The sequence below is a fragment of the Lotus japonicus genome, chromosome 1, assembly GCF_012489685.1.
Source record: "Lotus japonicus ecotype B-129 chromosome 1, LjGifu_v1.2".
Lineage (NCBI taxonomy): Eukaryota > Viridiplantae > Streptophyta > Magnoliopsida > Fabales > Fabaceae > Lotus > Lotus japonicus.
This window is the reverse complement of record NC_080041.1, coordinates 46,026,394-46,046,979: the sequence shown is the minus strand read 5'-3', so window position 1 is coordinate 46,046,979 and position 20,586 is coordinate 46,026,394. Positions and strand designations below refer to the sequence as shown.

The following is a 20,586-nucleotide window of genomic DNA, read 5'->3' as shown; positions in this document are numbered from 1 at the left end:
CTTTCCCAAAATCTCATGATAAGTGTGGCATAACTGCCCGTTATCCTCACTCTGACGTACAACAGATATATGTGTAATTGCATAATCAAATTAGCACAATCCAAAAGTCATGGCACATATATCAACACATCCTAGATTAACCATTTAGCACATAGCATGTGAATCAATCAACACATCCTAGATTAACCATTTAGCACATAGCATGTGAATCAATAGCAAAACAAATCCAGCGATAAATATTCAACATTGTCAGCCGAAGCCTCAGAAAACGTTTCCCAGTCAATCACAATCAGGTGCATAAACAATAAATCAAGTCGAATTCATCGACGCCTAAAACATTAGCTAGCAAGGTAAGTTGCCCTCACTTCTAGTTCCTCCAGAATCACAGTGTAAGTCACACTCACAAGCTTGCTCAGTCAAGTCCAAGGTTTCCACAAACGAACTTTAGAGCAAACAAAGCAAAAATCAATCAAAATAAGTCTGTACAATCGAAGCAATACTAAATAACGTTAGACAAAGCTCAAGGAGCTTCAGAGTACAACATTTAGGCACGAATGGAAGGGCTTTCCCCGAATGGATGAGTTTTGACTCGATTCAAGTTTTGTACAAAAACACTTTATTCGCTAAAACGTGCATAACTCGAGCTACAGAACTCGGAATGACACGAAACCAAAGCCAAAATTTTGACAACGGAGAGAGCTACGCTATAACTCAGGTCATACAGACCCAAAAATTATTTTTGGACACGGTACCATAGCAAATAAGTTTCGGCCACTATCAAAATAGGGTTTCCCGAACTTTTTCTTCGATCTAATTTAATTCCTAGGTATTCTTAGGCGATACCTAGGCCAGGGAAACTCTTATAAAAATTATCGGGTCGAAAACTAACACAGGGGTATTTTGGTAAGTGTTTTTAGCCCGAAAACTCAAAGTCGGAATTTTGAAAACTAAATTTGATGAGCGTGTCCCTAACGACGTTTATGACAACTAATCCTACTGGCACTAAGCTCAGTCGAGAGTTTTTAATCCAAAGAACGAAGCTTTGGTCAGAAAATGGGTATTATCACAGAATTGAAGCTCCGCGACGATTCGGCGAGATTCGGCAGAAAACAACCGGATATTCATGCTCTTGGGCATGTAGGCAATAAGTTTAGACACTGAAATCAAGTTATTTGGACAGTTTTACAAAAAGCTCAAAACTTTGAGCACAGAAAGACATATAGAAAAGCGACAGAATTGACGATCAGAAGTAAGAAATAGCATATATACCTCGAGGTCTACGCGTAGCAACGAACGGTGCAACGATCAGGCAAGAATCGGCGAAAATCACTTCCCCCCTTTCTCCTCTCAAGCTCGCGGCCTCTTGGTGATGGTGGTGATGAATTTTTTTTTTCATTTCTCACCTATTTATAGGTGAGGGAAAATGCGGAAAAATCAAAATTTTGCGATTCCGATTTTTCCAGCGCGTTCCTCTGTTAATTCTAAGATAGATTCTGGCAACAGAATTCCAGAACTCGAAACAGGTTTCTTGGAATTAAAGCAAACGATCCAAAGTCGGTGTGAATCGATTTAACCCGAAAAACTACTTTTTGCAGTTGATATCGGATGAGAAAACTTTCTTCTGAAGAAAGATTAGAAACATCGAAAGAAATGGGTGTGCGCGTGTGAAATCTTCGTTTGAGGCTCCGAATAGAAAAAGTCTCCATCGACAGTTTATTTTAAGGTTCTTGAGCTATCAGAGATTCAGTTTCGGCAAACTTCCGAGAATTGGAATCGGACGTTCGTACATTCCAGGGTTTCGTGTCGAAACACTTGTCATGGAAATGAATAAGAGAAATTCTTATATTTCTCTAAAGATTTTTGGAATTAGTTCCTATAGTGCTTTAGGAGTAAATTAATCGTTTACTAACGCTCTTGCCCTAGGCGTAAGCGAATAAGACTCGCGCTATAACTTATATCGACTTTAATACTATTCTTAGTCTTTTTCTGAACTTTCTCCTTCATAAATTTATTCCATTCAGTAAACACTTGTTCAGGTTTCCTTCATGATACATCGAAACCTAATCGTGGTTAGGAATTTAATTAATTAATTCTATAACTGAAATTTTGGGTCTCACAATAGCCTGTGACGCCCTGAGCTGAGAAGGGCGAGGATTGATCGCCTTCTATGTCGAGGGATGCACCACACCCGAACCAGAGGTATTCCGAGACTGTGTAGGGATGAACTATACAGTTGAGGAAGGCATATATGATTTGATTGTACTACCCATAACAACAAGTTGCAACTTCTTTTCGGGAGCCCAACTCATAAGAACTCCATGGTTAAGTGTGCTAGTCTTGGAGCAATATTATGATGGGTGACCTCCTGGGAAGTTTTCCCGGGAAGCGCGCGAGTGAGGACAAAGTGCGCTGAAAAGACTCGTGTTGTTACCGTGAGGCCAGTCGTCAGATCGGGATGTTACAATTTGTATCAGAGCCGACCTCTCCCAGTACGATGTGGTTCGAGGACGAACCAAGCGGAAGTTGGTGCGCCTGTGACGCCCTGAGCTGAGAAGGGCGAGGATTGATCGCCTTCTATGTCGAGGGATGCACCACACCCGAACAAGAGGTATTCCGAGACTGTGTAGGGATGGACTATACAGTTGAGGAAGGCATATATGATTTGATTGTACTACCCATAACAACAAGTTGCAACTTCTTTTCGGGAGCCCAACTCATAAGAACTCCATGGTTAAGTGTGCTAGCCTTGGAGCAATATTATGATGGGTGACCTCTTGGGAAGTTTTCCCGGGAAGCGCACGAGTGAGGACAAAGTGCGCTGAAAAGACTCGTGTTGTTACCGTGAGGCCAGTCGTCAGATCGGGATGTTACACATTCAACTACTACATAAATGGAAATAATCATCTCTATATTCAAAGAATCATCACAGTTCAAGAATTCAAGTTGCATAGAACAAAATATGAAATTTCAATATCCTGTTGCAATCCACCTGATGGAAAGGATGCATATGTGTATTGAAACAAACGCTAAGTTGTCTAATAACAGCCAAAATTCTTAAACCAGTGTTTACGGTGATATTTGGTAAACAAACATTCTCCAAATTTGACTGGAAAAAGTTTAAGAGTTCTAAGAATAAGGGTTCTTTTGGGATAACGTCTTGCCAAAGTGTTGTGTGAATTTGAACTTTTCGACAATCGAATGTCAAAGGCTGGTTTTGCGATCTAAAACAAACAATTAAAAGTACTGGAAATCGAATTGCATTAAACAAAAGGGAAATTACATAAAGTAAATCGAAAACTGGAAGTTACATCAAACAGGATAAAATCGACAGGAAATCAAATGAACATAACAACAAGTTTGAAAACGCAAAATGCAAGAATCTTAAATGGCTGGTTCTGCAACGTACTCCTTCATGATCACGTTAGGCTCTTTGAGTCTCTTTGATGCGGACATATGAGCTTTTTAGTGAGTTTTTAGGAGTTGAGTTGGGAACCCCTTCTTATGCATAATCTTCTTCTATTTATAGTACTTCATTGTCTCGCATGTCCTTGGCGGTTTTTTCCTCATTTTGGATGAGTTAGTGGGCTTGGTTACCCCACGATCTATTGCTTGCACCGGAAACGTCATGTGTAATGGGGAGAGTGGCGCCTCTTAACAGCTTGCTTGCCACGTGGGTAGCCATTGTGGGAAGAAACTTACAATTCCCTAACTGATTCTGCTATGGCACACTCGCCAATTAAACGCACGTGCCAAATATGGCCGTTTTAATAGCAACGGCTTTCAACGTTACACTCGTCGAAATTTGCCATCAGCTTAACTTATACTTTTCCTGATCCTCCTGGACCCATGTTTTGACAAGCTTATGTTGACGAGTTTTGGGCCAAATCTTTTGGGCCAACAGATGCCCCCCAAAAATGTTGGTCTTCGACTACCATACCTTGGAGAGGCCATGCATTTTTTGAGTATGAAACTTAGGATAAATTTAACTTTTATGGAAAGCCAAACATCTTGTAATCCTAGCCGCTCATTTTCAGGTCCAATCAAAAGTCATAGCGTCTAACTTTTTGCTGACGGCTTTAGCCTTTTTTCACTAGAGTTATGATTACCCTTTTTGCCTACAAACTAGGGGGCAACAGTTTTAATATTAAAATAACCGTTGGGACCCCAAATTTTATACGGTATGGCTTAATGCAGCTTCAAATCCGTTCCGTCTTTGTGTCTATAAATACACCATTAACGCCACCCGATTCTCAAAATTCTTTTGAAATCTTCTACAACTTCTGCTTCTTCATTTCCTCTAGTGAACCTTTCAACCATTTTCCATGGCTTCCGACTCCGGCAACGTTGTTCCAATGGCGACTGAACTCAAGATGAGTGAGGCCAAGCGTGTACCCATTCCAGACCCACCAAATGAAGCAGAGAAAAGAGCTATCTGGAAGTCTCAGGTACTCATTCCTTTCTCTGTTAATGGTACTTTACGCGCCATTTTAGGATCTTTGAAAAAGGTAAAGGTAGATAGACCTAATAACCTTCCTAACAAGTATGAGAAATTTCACCCTAGTATTCGAGGAGAAGAACTTATTCTAGCATTTCGATCCTCCTACCGCATGCCCTTTCTGAGTGACCCTAAGAGAGCTTTTCGATCTGCTCCTCCCAATCCGACTGCCAACAAGGGAGCTTATCTCAAATGGCTTGATAGAGTAGAGGCTTGCAAAGCTCAACATTGGAAAGACATTGGGATTTTTTATTTAATCCAGTTGTCGAGATCGCTTATTTCGTACAACCCAGCTATGCTTTTGAGTTCGTTCTATTTCTGGGAGAGATCTACCAATTGCTTCCATGTTCCCTTTGGCATGATCACCCCAACCCTTCTCGACGTTGCTGCAATTGCTGGCCTCTGGCCCATGGGAGATGATTATCACTCTACTGCTGTCCCAACTGCACCAATCATTGTGTCTTTTGAAGGTATGAAAAATGATAGAAAGGGGGGGGTTTGAATAGCGTTTTCAATCTAAAACTTTTCCCACTTGAGATTTTAACAAATCTCTTCAAACACAGATGATAAAGGTGCTAAGATAAGAGTTGAGGAAAGCACACAATGATTTTATCCTGGTTCACTTGATAAATCCCTCAAGCTAATCCAGTCCACCCGTTAAGGTGATTTCTTCCTTCTTAGAATGAAGGCAATCCACTGATCAGAGTTTGTTACAACTGCACTTGCAACCTGCAAAGTGACTAACAATACAATGACTTAGCTATCGCTAAGATTCCCTCTCTTAGTCTTCTCAAGGATCTAACCAACCTTGGCTCCTTAAGGAAAAACAAACAACTGTTTGAGAGTTTGGGTTTACAAAGAATTGCTTCTTAGAAAGCTAAAGTAAACTCAATAAGAATAGTTTGAAGAAAGATTGCTAAGAGAATATTTGTATATCGCGTGAGCTTTCTTTGACGGCATCTTTCATCTTCAGCCTCTTTATATACTCAAAGGATTAGGGTTTAGATGTTTGCATGGAATGCTACCGTTGGAGGGCAGATCTGGGATTTCCAGGTTCTGCTGTGGCTGAATAAGTTAGGTAAGATCGTCAGGAATAGTACAATTTCTTTTGTACTTGGATAGCGACTTGACCATTAACCTAGATGACTTCTGATCAGAGCGATGTTTCATGTTGGAACTTGTGAAGCTTGGTGATCAGAGTCAGAGGGAAGCTTGGATCCTCTGACCTTTGTAACTTCTGCTTCTGGACTCAGAGGCGAAGTACTTGGTCTTCAGAGCCAGCTTACTCTTGGACTTCAGAGTCTTCACTTCTCAACTTCTGGACCTTCAGAGCTTCTGGACCTTCAGAGCCTCTGGACCTTTAGAGCTTTTGGTCTTCAGAACTTCAAGTGATCTGAATCCATATCAGAGCTTAACTATCTTCAGATCTTCTGAAGCTTATTCTACTGTTCAGATTGAACATAGTGAGTGCGAAAGCGTTGCGTAGGTTACTCTTTGAGCATTGTGCATCTGATTTATGTGAAATTAGATCAGAGTCAGAGCATGTCATTAAAACACTCAGAAAACAACGTTAGAGTACCATAATTGTTTATACATAATAGTTAACATGTAATCATCAAAACATAGAGTTGTACTACTTGATCAAAGCTTGATCTTACAATTTCCCCCTTTTTGATGATGACAAAACCAAATATTTTGATGAACAATTCTTAAACAATAAATTGAATTCACTCAGAGTTTAGAGAATAGAGATAACTTATCCTGAGGTGAATGGTTTATGTTGCTCATTCTAAATCCAAGTCACAGCTTGATTATGAGCTTAGCTCCCCCTGAATCTAAGACTTAATGAAAGCATTAGTAATATCTAGATTCTGAGCTAAATAATAAAAGAGTTCAGAGTGAGAATTTATGACATGGATAATATGTGAATATCAGAGCGCATAAATATTCAAAGTCAAGGGCAAGGTAAAGGTAACAGAGTCAACCGATTTAGCATACGATCACTTCAGAAGAAGTGAAAATGTATTCCTTGCAAATGCCCACCGATAGATCTATGGTCATAAAGAGTGGAACTCTTAAATTCTCCAAAGGAAAAAGAAATCACACTAACACAGCTTACACATCAAAAACTGGTTGTACTCCCCCTTTTTGTCATAAGCAAAAAGCATGGGGTGTGAAAAACTTAGCTTGAAGTACAAGGTACTCCCCCTTAGAGAAGGTCTAAGTCAAAAAAATGGAGAAAAGGATAATAATATAATTAATTAAGAAAATAGTTAATTAATGCAGATGAAGAAAATTAAATGAAGTGAAGAACACCGGCCAGAGAAGAGAAGAACGTTTACCACCGGCCAAAAGGTTAAATGCTTGCATCGGTTTCCAATGAAAATAACTCGAGAAATTGCTTTAGCATTAACATCTAGAGATGTAACTCAGCTTATAAAAGGCAGGTAAAACCATAACGATCTTCACAACTCATCTGCTTCAGAATTCAAATAGCAATGGCATCATACATAGCTTGCTTAGAAGAGCTCAGGAAGAAAGCATTTGATGAAGACTTGTTCATCAATGTTAGGCATCCAGAGGATCCTAGCATCTACCAGCTAACCAATCAGCTGCTGGGGATGAGTCTGAGTCCGGAGATGGACAACATCCTCAGAGGTTTCCTCATATTTGTGGAGGAAATGCAAGAACTCTTCTAGAAGGAGCTGGACCTCTATGAAGAAATCAGAGAAGTAGAGGCGACTCTGGAGACTATGCAGGAGGGTGCTGAGATGCAGGAGCTGCGCCGGAGCTTGGTCCACTTAGAATGTAGGCAGCATCGTCTGGAACTAGATAGGACAGAGATGCATAGGCAATGTAGAAGATTTGAGGAAAAATCCTCCTTTTTAAATGATGTAATGCTAGTTTGAATTATTAATAAAAATCATTTTCAATTATATGTTGTGTGAAGAATGCAAAAAGCATAGATAAAACAAGTAAGCAAATAACATATGAAGGCAGGAAACACATGATGCAAAATGTAATAAGATAAACACAAATTAAAAGAACAAAAGAAAAAATTACTAAGATAGTAAAGTTAGAGTAAAAGGAAATAAGTAAAACAGAGAGAGTTCCTAAACTAAGGCTTGGGTGTTCTGCAGAGAAGCTCAGCAAGCATATCTGCCATATCTTTGACCAGAGCTTCTTGAGCTTCAAGACGTCGTTCAATATTATCAAGTCTGGAAGATCCTGGCTGATTTGAAGGAGACGGAGTGGCTTGATCAGAGTAAGGAATTGGAGAGCCTTGTTCAGAGGGAGGAACTTGAGCAGGGGTGGAGGCTATATCAGTAAATGGAATGGTCACAAGTGCTTGATTTTTGAGAGCCTCAGCTTCAGCTTGTAGTCTAACAGCTTGTTCCAGAGCTTCTATCCTTGCAGCTTCGCGTTGTTCAGCCTCAAATCTTGCTGCCGCTTCTTCTTGTTCTTTCTTCTGCCTTGCTTCTTCAATTGCAGCATAGAGCTAGTCTCTTAACTTTTGTTCATTCAGTGCTTCTCTTCTTCTGGAGCGCTGGCTAGCAGCTTCAACTCTATGATCCCTTTCAGCAGTAAGGAAACCCATCATCGTTGCAACTTGGTCAAGCATCCAAGTGCATAGACGATCCCAGTCTACAGCAACCATGTCTGGTTTCTCACTGAGGTCAGTGCGACCATGCACGTTGCAAACCCTTATAGATGCTTCATGATTAAATAAGTTGATGCAATCAAGTAGGGTGTTTGGTCCAAGGTGGGTATAAGGAACGATTGAGAGATTGGTTTCAGGTGAGGAAGGATGATTGCTACTAGTAGCTTCAGAGACAGCCTGAGGAGAACCAATTTGCAGAGTTTGAGGTGCGGAGGTATTGGTCTTAGGGTTTGGATGAGAAGTTTCAGTCTCAGGATTTGGAGAGTGGTTTGAGACAGACTTTTCATTCTGAGGAGGAGGAGAAAGAGGAAGAGGAGGTGGTACTGAAGTCAGAGGGACCGCTTTGATTGGAAAATCAGGAGCAACCAGAGGTTCTGGTCTGGGTCCAAGACAGCGGTTTGGGCTTGGAACTCTTTGGTAATATTCAGGAATTTCAGAGAGCCTTTCACTTGCAACTTGAAAGAATTTTCGAGTAGACTCAGAGTTATTGGATGGAGAGGAAATGGAGCCATTTGTAGGAAAGGACACAGAAGGAGCAGGAGAGAGAATTTCTCTATCAGAGGGTTCTTGATTTGAGTGATCAGAGTGTTTTGGCTCAGAGTCAGACTTTGCATTGGTTGGTGTCTCAAGAGCTTGTGTTTTAGAAGCTTGTGGATTGTATGGAAGTATAATGGGTGAGGTTGGTTTAAAGGACTTGGGAGTTTGGAGCAATTTCCAAAGGGGTTCTTCCTCAATGGAAGGTTGAAAGAATGAAGGCCTAGGTGGTGAGATGTGAGAAGTTGATTGATCAACTGGTGTGGGTTCAGGAGGAGGAGAAGGTAAGGTTATGGTAGCATTAGGGTTGGATTCAACATGAATTACATCAATCAAATTTAAATCATCTTCATCTGAAAGAACAACAAACTTACTTGAAGCTCTGGCTGCAGATCTGGTGACTCTGGTAGAAATTGCAGCTTGAGTAGGCTCCAGAGTTAGTTCCAGATGAATGACTCTGGTTGCAATTTTGACCTTCTTTGTCTTCTTCTGAGGTGGTGTTTCATCATCATCATCATCAGAGGGATCCTTTGTTTCAAATGTGTCCTCTTGCTTCCTCTTGGTATTCTTCTTCTTAGGAGACTCGAAGTCCGGAGGTTCTGGTAGACTTCTGAAGAACTCATCCACATCTATTTCATAACCTTGCTTCTTCAGATCATCAAGATAGTACATGATGGCCTCTAGATCATCAGCCTTTGACCAGAGAGGGTAGTCCTTCAGAGGGACTCTTCTTTTCCTCACATCAGACTTTCTAGTAGCAGAGTCAGCTTCAACTTTTGTATCTATCAGGCTCATCCTCTTCATTGATGTAGGACTGAGGACATCTCCAACAATAATTGTTAGGTCTTCAGTGCATCCAGCCTTGGTCAGAGTCTGAATCAACTTGCTCTCAATGAAGATGTCACATCAGACTTTCTAGTAGCAGAGTCAGCTTCAACTTTTGTATCTATCAGGCTCATCCTCTTCATTGATGTAGGACTGAGGACATCTCCAACAATAATTGTTAGGTCTTCAGTGCATCCAGCCTTGGTCAGAGTCTGAATCAACTTGCTCTCAATGAAGATGTAACATCCCGATTTCGATGGCGTCACTTTAGTAACCAAAAAGAAAATAAAGCGGAAAAACGTGAATATTTTTTTTCAATTTGTTTAAATAATAAAATAAAGACTTGTCGAAATAAAGACTCTACAGCGAAAGATAAACATAACTAATGTACAATATATTTACAGCCCCCGCTGTAAGTAGTGAACCACGTCACGAGTATCCTCCAGTGACGGGAAGTAACCTAAAGTAGTGCCCGTGGGCAAATATGTACAAACCAAAGTGAAAGGTCAAGTGTTCGTAATATAGTCCTCCAAAGCGAAAGTAGGTCAGCCCAAAACGGCCTAAACAAGACCTCCTAGTCCGACCAACTCTCTGTGATTTCCATAAAGAAAACCACACAAAAAGCTAACGGTCGGGGACCTACCCTGCCCTAAAATACGAACATGACGACCAGAGCTATAACGCTACTCCTACCCTAATCCTGTCCAGAGGAGTACACCCCAGCACTCCCAACTACATGCTGGCATGATCATCGTTCGAATCAGAATCCAGGACGACTAGGTCAATGTCTGCAACCATCCCCCCTCTCGCTACTGTAACATGCTCCTGAGCTGGTCTCGCGGGTCCGGGACCCGATCCAAAGTCATTAGCAACAGCAACAGTAGGTGAGCTAGAGTCCGATGAAGTCCCTCCCACATGCTCCTCCTCCGAGGGGTCTTCGTCGTCAGAAGACGACGGTGGTGGTGGTGCTCCTACACCGGGTCCACAGTGCACTTCGGGTGGCAGGTTAAAGCTGACAGTGTAACGCCTCAGAACTCCCTCCGTCAAGTGTCCCAGACTGTCGACACGATCTTCCATTATTCTCCCTGAGTAAATCGCTCTGTGGCCAGCGGGGTCGACCACCCATGAGCCGGGGATCTCCTGATCAAGCATCTCAAACCTAGTCCCCCCCGAAGGGTGGACCATCGTAAACCAATCCGCCATGGACATCTGACAATGGGCGTAGTCCGCCAAAGTACACAAACAGCAGATGCGAGGGTCAACTATAAGAATTACATAAGTAATACACTCATTAGATAAAGTTTAAGGGATAGTTACTTAGGCTTAGAAGTTTGTGATAGCATTATAAATTGTATATCTTCCAATTGAATGTAAATGATAATTACTGACAAATAACATATATCAAGTACGATTAACAAGTAACAATCACACTCAGCAACTAAGTCAGTATGCATGGTGCATGAATGAGATGACGAGGAACAAGATGCAATCCGGAAGGATGGGCCCCATCGAGTCAGTCATATCACCGGCCACAGTGGGACCATTTTCGCTCGTGTGTCTCTTATACCAAACAAAATGTAGTCAGATCAGCAGTATACCCGCAGGACTGCCATTTCTGTCTGCTACTAAGAATCACTGCAGTGTTCTTATGTGGAAATCCGGGTCTTATGACCATTTTGGAATCCACCGAGGTCCGGCATCCCACCGGGTATAAACCTCAAAATGTGTGAATGAATGCAACGTGATTAGCCAAACAACGTCTCCGACCTCACTCGTCACGTCGTCACGTGTTCTAACTAACTTATTGTCTCTAAAAAGAATACCCTAAGGTAAATGTCGATTCTGCGATAAAAAACAATTAAATATAAAAAGAGTGCAATCACTCGTGATGACTTCTCGAGTCATCTGACTCATCTAATTCTGATGGTCTGCTCAGCGAGCAAAGAGTACCAATGTACTTGGGACTTATAGTTCCCCGGCTTATCCTTTAGATAGCCAAACAAATAAACTGTTCATCGAGCAAAAGAGCATTAACGTACTCGGAAACTTATTAATTTCCCGGCTTATCTTCTAGATAGCCAAACAATAAAACTGCTCATCGAGCAAAAGAGTATCAACATACTCAGAAACTTATTAGTTTCCCTGAAACTTGGATTCGGCGACACTTCTCATTTTCCAAAACTAATATCCAAATCCTAAGCTTTCATCTGAGATTGTTATCATTATTTAAAGGGTTCAGAGGTTGTTTAGTGTATTATGAATTTTCCTTGTAAAATAGTTTCCATTTAGTTTTGTCTCTAATCTTATGAGTTTAAAAGATCCCATAATCCCAAGTGATTCCCAGAGAAGGTCTCGATCCATTAAAACAATAACAAGACCCGATCCTCCGTTCGTCCCGTCAAACTTTCCCAAAATCTCATGATAAATTTGGCATAACTGCCTGTTATCCTCTCTCTGACGTACAACAGATATATGTGTAATTTCATAATCAAAGTAACACAATCCAACAGTCATGGCACATATATCAACACATCCTAGATTAACCATTTAGCACATAACATGTAATTCAATATCAACACATCCTAGATTAACCATTTAGCACATAACATGTGAATCAATATCAAAAACAAATCCAGCGATAAATAATCATCATTGTCAGCCGAAGCCTCAGAAAACATTTCCCAGTCAATCACAATCAAGTGCATAAACAATAAATCAAGTCGAATTCGTCGACACCTAAAGCATTAGCTAGTATTCAGTGAGTAGCTCTCACATGTAGTTCCTCCAGTGCGATCCTGCAGCGTTCCTTCACAATCTCCTCCTTCCGCTCCACGGAATTCCTCAAACGAACCTTAGAGCTAAATCACAGAATTCAATCACAATCAGTCAGAAACTCAGCAAACAATAATTATTAAGGTTACACGAAGCATTATAAACTCCGAAGTACGATAATCTAACGCGATAAGACGAGTTTTCGAAAAAGAGAAATTTTCCTCCCCCCATTGAGGTGCTCTCCTCCACACACATTAAATGTGTTCGGCGCTTTTTCTTCGATCAAACTTGGTTCCTAGGTTATCATTAGTCGTAACTAAGGCGAATTAAAGCTCGAAAAAATTATCGGATCGAAAACTGACGCAGGGGTATTTTGGTCAGTGTTTTTAGCTCGGAATTTCAAAATTGGAATTTCGAAAAACAAATTAGATGGGGACGTCACCAACGACGTTTATGACAACTAATCCTACTGCCGCTAAGCTCAGTCGAGAGTTTCAAGTCTAAAGGGCGAAGCTTTGGTCAGAAAATGGGTTTTTGAGCAGAATTGAAACTCGACGGCAATTCAGCGAGATTCGGCGAAATGTAATCCACTAAACATGCTCTTCGGCATGTAGGGAATAAGTTTAGACAGAGAAATCCAAGTTATTTGGACATTTTTACAAAAAGCTCGAAACTTTGAGCACAGAAAGACATAGAGAAAAAACGACAGAATTGACGATCAGAAGTAAGGAATAACATCTATACCTCGAGGTCTTCGAGTAGCAACTGTCGGTGCAATGATCAGGCAAGAAACGGCGAAAATCTTCTTCTCCCCTTCTCCTCTCAAGCTCGCGGGTTCAATGGCAATGGTGATAAGAAATTTTTGATTTTTTTCAAGCTATTTATAGTTGATGGAAAATGCGGGAAAATGAAAATTTCGCGATTCCGATTTTTCCTGTGCATTCCTCTGTGAATTCTAAGATAGGTTCTGGCGACAGAATTCCAGAACTCAAAACAGGTTTCTTGGAATTAAGGCAAACGATCCAAAGTCGGTGTAAATCAATTTTACCCGAAAAACTACTTTTTGCAGTTGATGTCGGATGAGAAAATTTCTTTCTGAAGAAAGATTAGAAACATCGAAAGAAATAGGTGAACGCGTGTGGAATCTTCGTTTGAAGCTCCGAATAGAAAAAGTCTTCATCGACCGTTTATTTTAAGTTTCTTGAGCTATCAGAGATTTAGTTTCAGCAAACTTCCGAGACTTAGAATCGGACGTTCGTACATTCCAAGGTTTTGTATCGAAACGCTTGTCATGGAAAGGATTAAGAGAAGTTCTAACATTTCTCTGAAGATTTTTTTTGGAATTAGTTTCTATTGTGTCTTTAAGGGTAAATTAGTCGTTTACTAACGCACTTGTCCTAGGCATAAGCGAATAATACTTGTGTCATAAGTTACATCGATTCTAATATTATCCTTAACCTTTTCCTGAACTTTCTTCTTCATAAATTTACTCCATTTAACGAACACTTGTTCAGTTTTCCTTCACGTTACATCGAAACTAATCGTGAATAGAAATTTTATCAATTTATTCTAAGCTTAAAAACTTGGGTCTCACAGAAGAAATCAGATAGCAATCTGCCAAATGGAATATATTTGATAGCAGACTTGGGTGAAGCAGTAGTTCTTGATTTTCTATGCAGTCCTTGAGATATGAGAATAGAAAGTAAGAAAGACAGACTTTGGTGTGTTAGCTTTCATGTGGCGTGATAGGGAAAACAACTTAACTGGCATTGATTTTTAGTTCTCCAACCACCGCATTTTATAACTTATTTAGGAGCTAGATAGAATCAGATTGATTGGAAATACGTTAGATATTGCTAAATCTTAGACAATGTTGTACAATAGGCATCTATTGTTTAAAATTCTAATTTACTCAAACATCTTATAGTACATGACAGAACAACAACCCTTCATTGAGTGAGAAATTGTCCCATTTTGATGTCAACTTGAAGCAGTTATTGTCGCATTATTGTGGCAATTAATTCATTTATTGCTTCTCTAGTTGCCCAAAAGCAACATACTTAACTATACCCATTTCCTATCTGATTTTCTTGTCCCAGCAATAAAATTTTACCATGTTAATGAAATAGTACCTATGTAAGTTCGTAACAACCTCACTCAGTTTTTTATGGGGCAAAATTTTACAGCTGGTGTACGAATATAGGACAAAAATTGAGACAGAATATTTTTATCCAAAAGAAAAATTATTATCAGCCTCACATATTAGTTTCTTCCTAAGACAAATGATTCCAAGTTCTTAAAGGAGGAACTCTACAAAATGGTTGGTTATCAAATAAACCAACGATTAATTGACTTGACAATAAGAAATTATACCATGGAGATGGGAGAAGAAGAATTTTGTTTCCTTTCAATTACATTACTATTTGAAAGAGCTTATAATTGTCACAATAATTACTAAAGAACAAATAAATCTACAGCTTGTAGAAGGGGAAAAAGATAGCTCCACCAGCCAAAAATGGATTCTCCCACATCTCTTCACCTAACTCATTTAAACTTTGTAGTGCATAAGAATATCATTCTTTTCTATTTCAAGACACTGACTGAAATATAAAAGGTAAAGAACAAAGAATAACAAAATTCCTAGCCAAGTCAAAACTTTCTACATCTGCCTCTACAGTAATGGCTCATGCAAAAAAGCAATTGAGAAGTAGTGCATTTTATTCTATGGCACAATCTTGAAGATAAGGGTGACTTTGATTTATGTACTTGTGCCATAGTGGCTTATACCTTCCTATAGCTAATTTCAGCCATGGTTTCATGTTCCCATTGAAGTGAATAACTGCCGCACTTTCGATCAGGCGATTGTCAATATTAAGGTCATAACCCAATCCTAAAACATGCCATCTTCTGTCAAGTGGTTCTATCAAACCATAAAAGCTTAAAAGAGCAGGAGGAAGTGTACCAAGCTTCCAGAGTGAACCATCAGCATTCTGCTCCTGCCAATAGTGATATCTTGCAGTCACATTTGCTTTCCTCCATTTAACCAAGTCGAAAACATTCATACCAAATGCCCATCCGCATGCCTGTGGATCAATCTTTGAGCTTATGATTGAATTTGAGAAGTTGAGATACTTGTAGAAACGATGAAACGCTTCAAGACAAGTTTCAACTGCACCATTTACATTTCCATGCAAGTCCAGTGAAAAAAGTGGAGTCAGGTCCTTCTGCACAACAACATCATCATCAAGGAAAACAATCTTCTCAAGTTGTGGATAGATCTCAGGGATGTAAAATCGAAGATGATTTAGTAAAGACAAAAACTTGGGGTTCCGCAATTTTGGTTCAATGTTAAGATCTTGATATGCCCCGAAATAGAAGGCTCGCGATTCTGGATTGAGTAGCTGTTTGACAATCGGAGAATAAGACTCATTCAACCAATCAAACTCCTCAATGTTCTGCACCTCCATGGTGGCTCCTTTAAAGTCACTGCTGAGGAACCATGCTTGCATTGCTCCATAATTGATAGCATCAGTGACAATGTGAAAGACCAGTTGTTGTGGATGGTCAGCATTGAAGACTGTGGAGTTAACAACTACAGATGTTGCTAGTACATTATCTGAAAAAATGCAGAAATGATATAGATTGTGGTCCATGAGCCCGGGGGAATTTCGCCGCTCGTCTGAGAGTTTTTGCAACGATGGCGTCTTTAGCCAATCAGCAGTAAGTTTCACATTTAAGCAATGAAGACTCTTTGGCAGTGCTTCAGCTGATATTTGAGCAAATACAGTGCTTTGAACTGTCGCTGCATTGGCGCGCTCTTCAAGAGCTTGAATATGCGATTTCATCGTCACTAGAGTGGTTGCAATGTCATAATGGACATCTTGTGCCTTGAAAATGAGTGAAGATAGGCTTTTGATAATTGGTTCCGCTTCCTCGAAGGTGACAGGTTCCCCAGTCATGGCAGCTTTTGAAAGTAAAAGCTGGCAACTCCTAATCTTGGAGCTAAGCTCCCAGGCTAGGTGAAGATTATTGTGCTCTTTGGCAATAATCACATAAGCCTTGGCGAGCACCATTTGCTGTGCTAATTGCCTCGAAAAGGATTTTGCACCTAAAATTTCTTCAGTAAAATTCAAACTCTTCTTAGCAAAATGTTCAACTTTTGCATTCCTATCCTGCAATGGTAAGTAAGCTCTCTATAAGTACCCAAAGGTGGTGGAAGAAATAAAGAGTTTTAACTACAAAACCACATAAAGCGCAAGAACAGATATTCAGTAAAACAGGGTACACAAAATAGCTGTCACAGCAATGTAAAATTGTTGTAGCAATAACAGTTACAATTACATTGCTTCAAATTAGTAATGGACCAGTACAATTATAATGCATTGAATTTGAAGTAAATTAGTACAATTAAAGCCATAGTCATGAAAAAGCTTTCTTATAAAGCAAGTATTTAGATGTTTTCATCAATGTAGGAAGATGGAAGATGAAATAATAATAAATACAAAAGCAATATAGTTATTACACACAATGTGAAATGGCAGATTGTTTACACAGCACAGCAAGATATCTAGAAACTGATAAAATGATTTAAATGAGTAATAGATCAATTATGGCAAGCTCAACAGCTTTAGGAATGAGTCACAAGCATTAATTACATAAGAAATGATGGCTGAATTCTACAAGGAATTGGCAAATGGCAATGAAACAATATCTGCAGAGTGGGTGGTGTGCAAGTGAAAGGTTCCAGGTGGAATATGGTGCTTGTAACATTGCAAATTATTAACCTGTTTGTAGTCATAGTATTAATCTAACGCTAAAATGATCTTCCTTTCCAAATCCTGCTGATTTGCTTGTCCTTGGAAACTGGTATAGCAGCAGTAACAACAACTATGAAACATTATCCATTTATGTGGAGCTGGCAACGTGAATCAAAACTTTTTCTTGGTATTCATTTCTTTTACTCTCTTAAATGGACTATTGTTTCAGTTGGTTCTCTTCTCTAGCCAGAGCTTCTATGGTCCTTAATTAACATGATCAAAATATTTTAATTTAACTACAAGAAATTTCTATCAATTCCCTTTCAGTAGGTATTTACACAATCCTAAATATAAAAGACAGTTATAACAAAAGAAAATAAGAATTCAGAAAATAGAACTCCAGTCTATGCGATGAAGAACCACTGAAGGTTCCTTCCCCCAATAGCTCTCCACTCGACGATAGCGTTAATTCTACCAAAACAATGTACTATTAGAATACCATAATTTTTACAAGGAGAAATAATCATGTAACAAGTCATTTTTTTCAGTATGTTTAGTAGTTCATCTAATTGCCAGAGTAACCTTAAGATATCACTCTATGTCTCTAACATGTGGATTTTCGCCTCAGCATCAACCACAGCCTTACATAACATCATTAACCATGGGAATACTCAGGATAAGCTAGACCTTAGAACAGGAAATAGTAAAAATATTTTTTTCCACATATACCAGTTGATCATATCTTAAAGTACCAAGCTATGAGAGTAGGATAACAGAAATAAGAAATAAATCTCTAAGCAGTAACGCTGTAACTACATATGACTGAGACAGACTATGATACTATCTAGTTCTAAGCCCAGAAGGGGGAGACAAGAGTTCTGAATTGCGGCCCGCAATGTAACAGGTTTTGAAGTCCCCGCAACAGAGGCATCACAACCGGAATTGAGGCCGTTTCAACTTGCAATTCCCCAACGCAGTCACAACCGCAACTGCATCCGCAATTTAATCCCTGAATAGGACCTCTAGCATTACTGATCATCCCTCATGATATAGGAACTCTAAAATCACAGTCCAAGGAAGATTATCATAACATATCGAATAAAAGCAATGAAGAAAAGGTAGAATCAACATGAACCATTTTTAGTTCCAAGGAAACTAAACTTGTTTTGAGTTTCCAAGATTACACTTGATCCTCATTAAAAGCACTTAATATCAGCTGAATCCCTTAAATCAAAACAAAACACCCTAAACAGTAATTAAAGATAAATCCTCTCACATTCAATTGTCATAGAAAAATACCAAAACTGAGCTACTAGTTAGAAGTTAATACAATGAATGAACACAGATGAAAAGATTCATAATATCAATTCACAGAAATGAGCAAAGATGAATAAGATTAAGGGCAATGCCAAACTAAAACAGACAGTGAGTTCATCAAGCAACACAAAAGGAGCGTGAGAATGAGATGGTTCGTACCAGAACAGGACGTTGAACACGATCTTCATGGTGATTGTGTTGCACAAGGAACAACACCAAACCCGCAACAGAGAACGCGCAGAGAAGCAAGCAGATCCAATGAGAGAATCTCCGCCGAACCGGGCGCCGAAACTCGGCAGCCCGCCGCCGCATTTTTCGCCGGTTCCGTCGTCAATAATGCACTTGCGGTGGAGGTGAATGAAAGCAAAATGGAAAAATTGCAAGTGCTGCAAATGATGATGATGATCTTATATACTAGTTTGTATTCAGTGACAGTGAAATCGAGTAGTGAAAATTGAAAACGAGAGAGAAAGAGAAAGAAGAAGGAAAGGGAATTGATTAAGCAAAAGAAGTGTGTGTGTTTGGTGCTTTGGTTTTTCTCCAATGAGAATGGGAACACGGGGCAAGATGCACACGTAGGATGAGAAAACACGAAAGAGGAGAAAGCGAAACTTGAAAGTTACATCTCATGCCTTATAAAAAAACATTTTTTTTTATATTTGACATGTCATTTCAGTTAACTTATAGCTTATTTGACTAGCTTAAAGCTTATTTGACTAGCTTAAAAGCTTTATAAAAGTGTTTGGTGAATGAACTTATTTCAGTAGCTTAAAGCTTTAAGCTATAAGCTATCTTAGTAGCTTATAGTTTATTAAATATATTCTTATTTTTATCCCTATTATTTTATTAAAATTTCACATTGCCTTATACGTTTCTTACTAAAACCTATTTACTTATCAGTTATCACACTTGTCTCATATACACACCGTTCCCGCACACAAATAATTACTAGTTTTGAATAAAATAAATAATTTTATATTACGAACTACTAATTATTTATTTTATTATATTAATTTAATAAAAATATAGAAAATTAAATAAGTAAAAATTAATATTATATTTTTAAGATGATAAATAACTTGAGTGAAATTAAAATATTTATAATAGTTTTAATATTAATATCATCAAGGGGTTAGAGGAAACGCTGGCACATGATTGAATGTGATGTGATCCGAAGGGGTTAAGTGACTAAATGGTGACACTTTTCGGTGCATTTATTCATCTTCATCTCCATTTAATTTTTTTGTTAGCACCAGTATTATATGTCCTTTATGATATATTAAATGTGAAGATAAGAAGTCAAGCTACTTCATGATCTATTTTACTTCCATATTATTTTCAAAATATAAATAAAAAACCCATTTTCATACAAAACCCATTTTCGTGCCAAGGACCCAAGTTGCAGCTGGTTTCACACCTCAGTTGGGAGATGGTCTCTCATCAATTTGGTACGTGGATTGACTGGGACAGGCAGATTATGTGAGCGAGTACCCTTTGTGTATATATCCGACAACAGCTAACAGTGGCTAATCTATGGCAAGGTGGGACATGGAATTTTGAGGGTCTCTATATTGTATTACCTCCTGAAATTATTGCTGAAATTGTTGTCATTCCAGTGCCTCATAATAGCTCTCATATGGATTCCCTTCGTTGGAAGCATAACCCGGATGGGTGCTACTCGCCAGGTTTAGCGTATCAGTTCTTGGCGGAGTCGGTGGGAGAAGAATTTGGCATTTAGAGGAAGGTTTGGAAGATGAAAGTCTTTGAGAAAATCAAGTTCTTTTTATGGCTTGTGGCTCATGGTGACCACCCAACCAATGCCAAGCGCTTCCATTCACACCTTGCGGCCAGTGCAACGTGCCCACGATGCGACGCGGATCATGAGGATTTGGATCACCTAGTCCGCTGGTGTTCGGACTCTCAATCTCTATGGAGAACATTTCGAACTATTCTTCCATCCCTTACAGTGCAAATGGACTTCAACTCCTGGTTTGCGGACTTGCTATCTCACCGTAACAGCAGCCTTAGCATGGCGGTCTTGTGGTGGATGTGGCGCTGGCACAACTCCAGAGTCTTCGAGCCACAAGCTCCTAGCTTGAATAAGGTCCTGCGTTTAGCTCTCATAGATGAATTGTTGTGGTGTGAATCATGGCAGTAACCGTTGCAGCAATCTGCAACAACTAAGCACGCGATGGTGAGCACCACGCCGGTAGCAATTTGTATCT

General features: G+C 39.5%; 1 protein-coding gene across 1 annotated transcript; it reads right to left on the bottom strand.

Moving 5' to 3' along the window:
- Positions 1-14,644: 14,644 nt before the first annotated feature.
- On the bottom strand, positions 14,645-18,920 carry LOC130733413 (hexosyltransferase GAUT11-like). Its single transcript, XM_057585609.1, has 2 exons — positions 18,521-18,920; positions 14,645-16,459 (listed from the first exon to the last, which is right to left on the bottom strand). Exons 1-2 carry the CDS (start codon positions 18,671-18,673, stop codon positions 15,005-15,007), a joined length of 1,608 nt encoding a protein of 535 aa, XP_057441592.1. The 5' UTR covers positions 18,674-18,920; the 3' UTR covers positions 14,645-15,004.
- Positions 18,921-20,586: the final 1,666 nt, after the last annotated feature.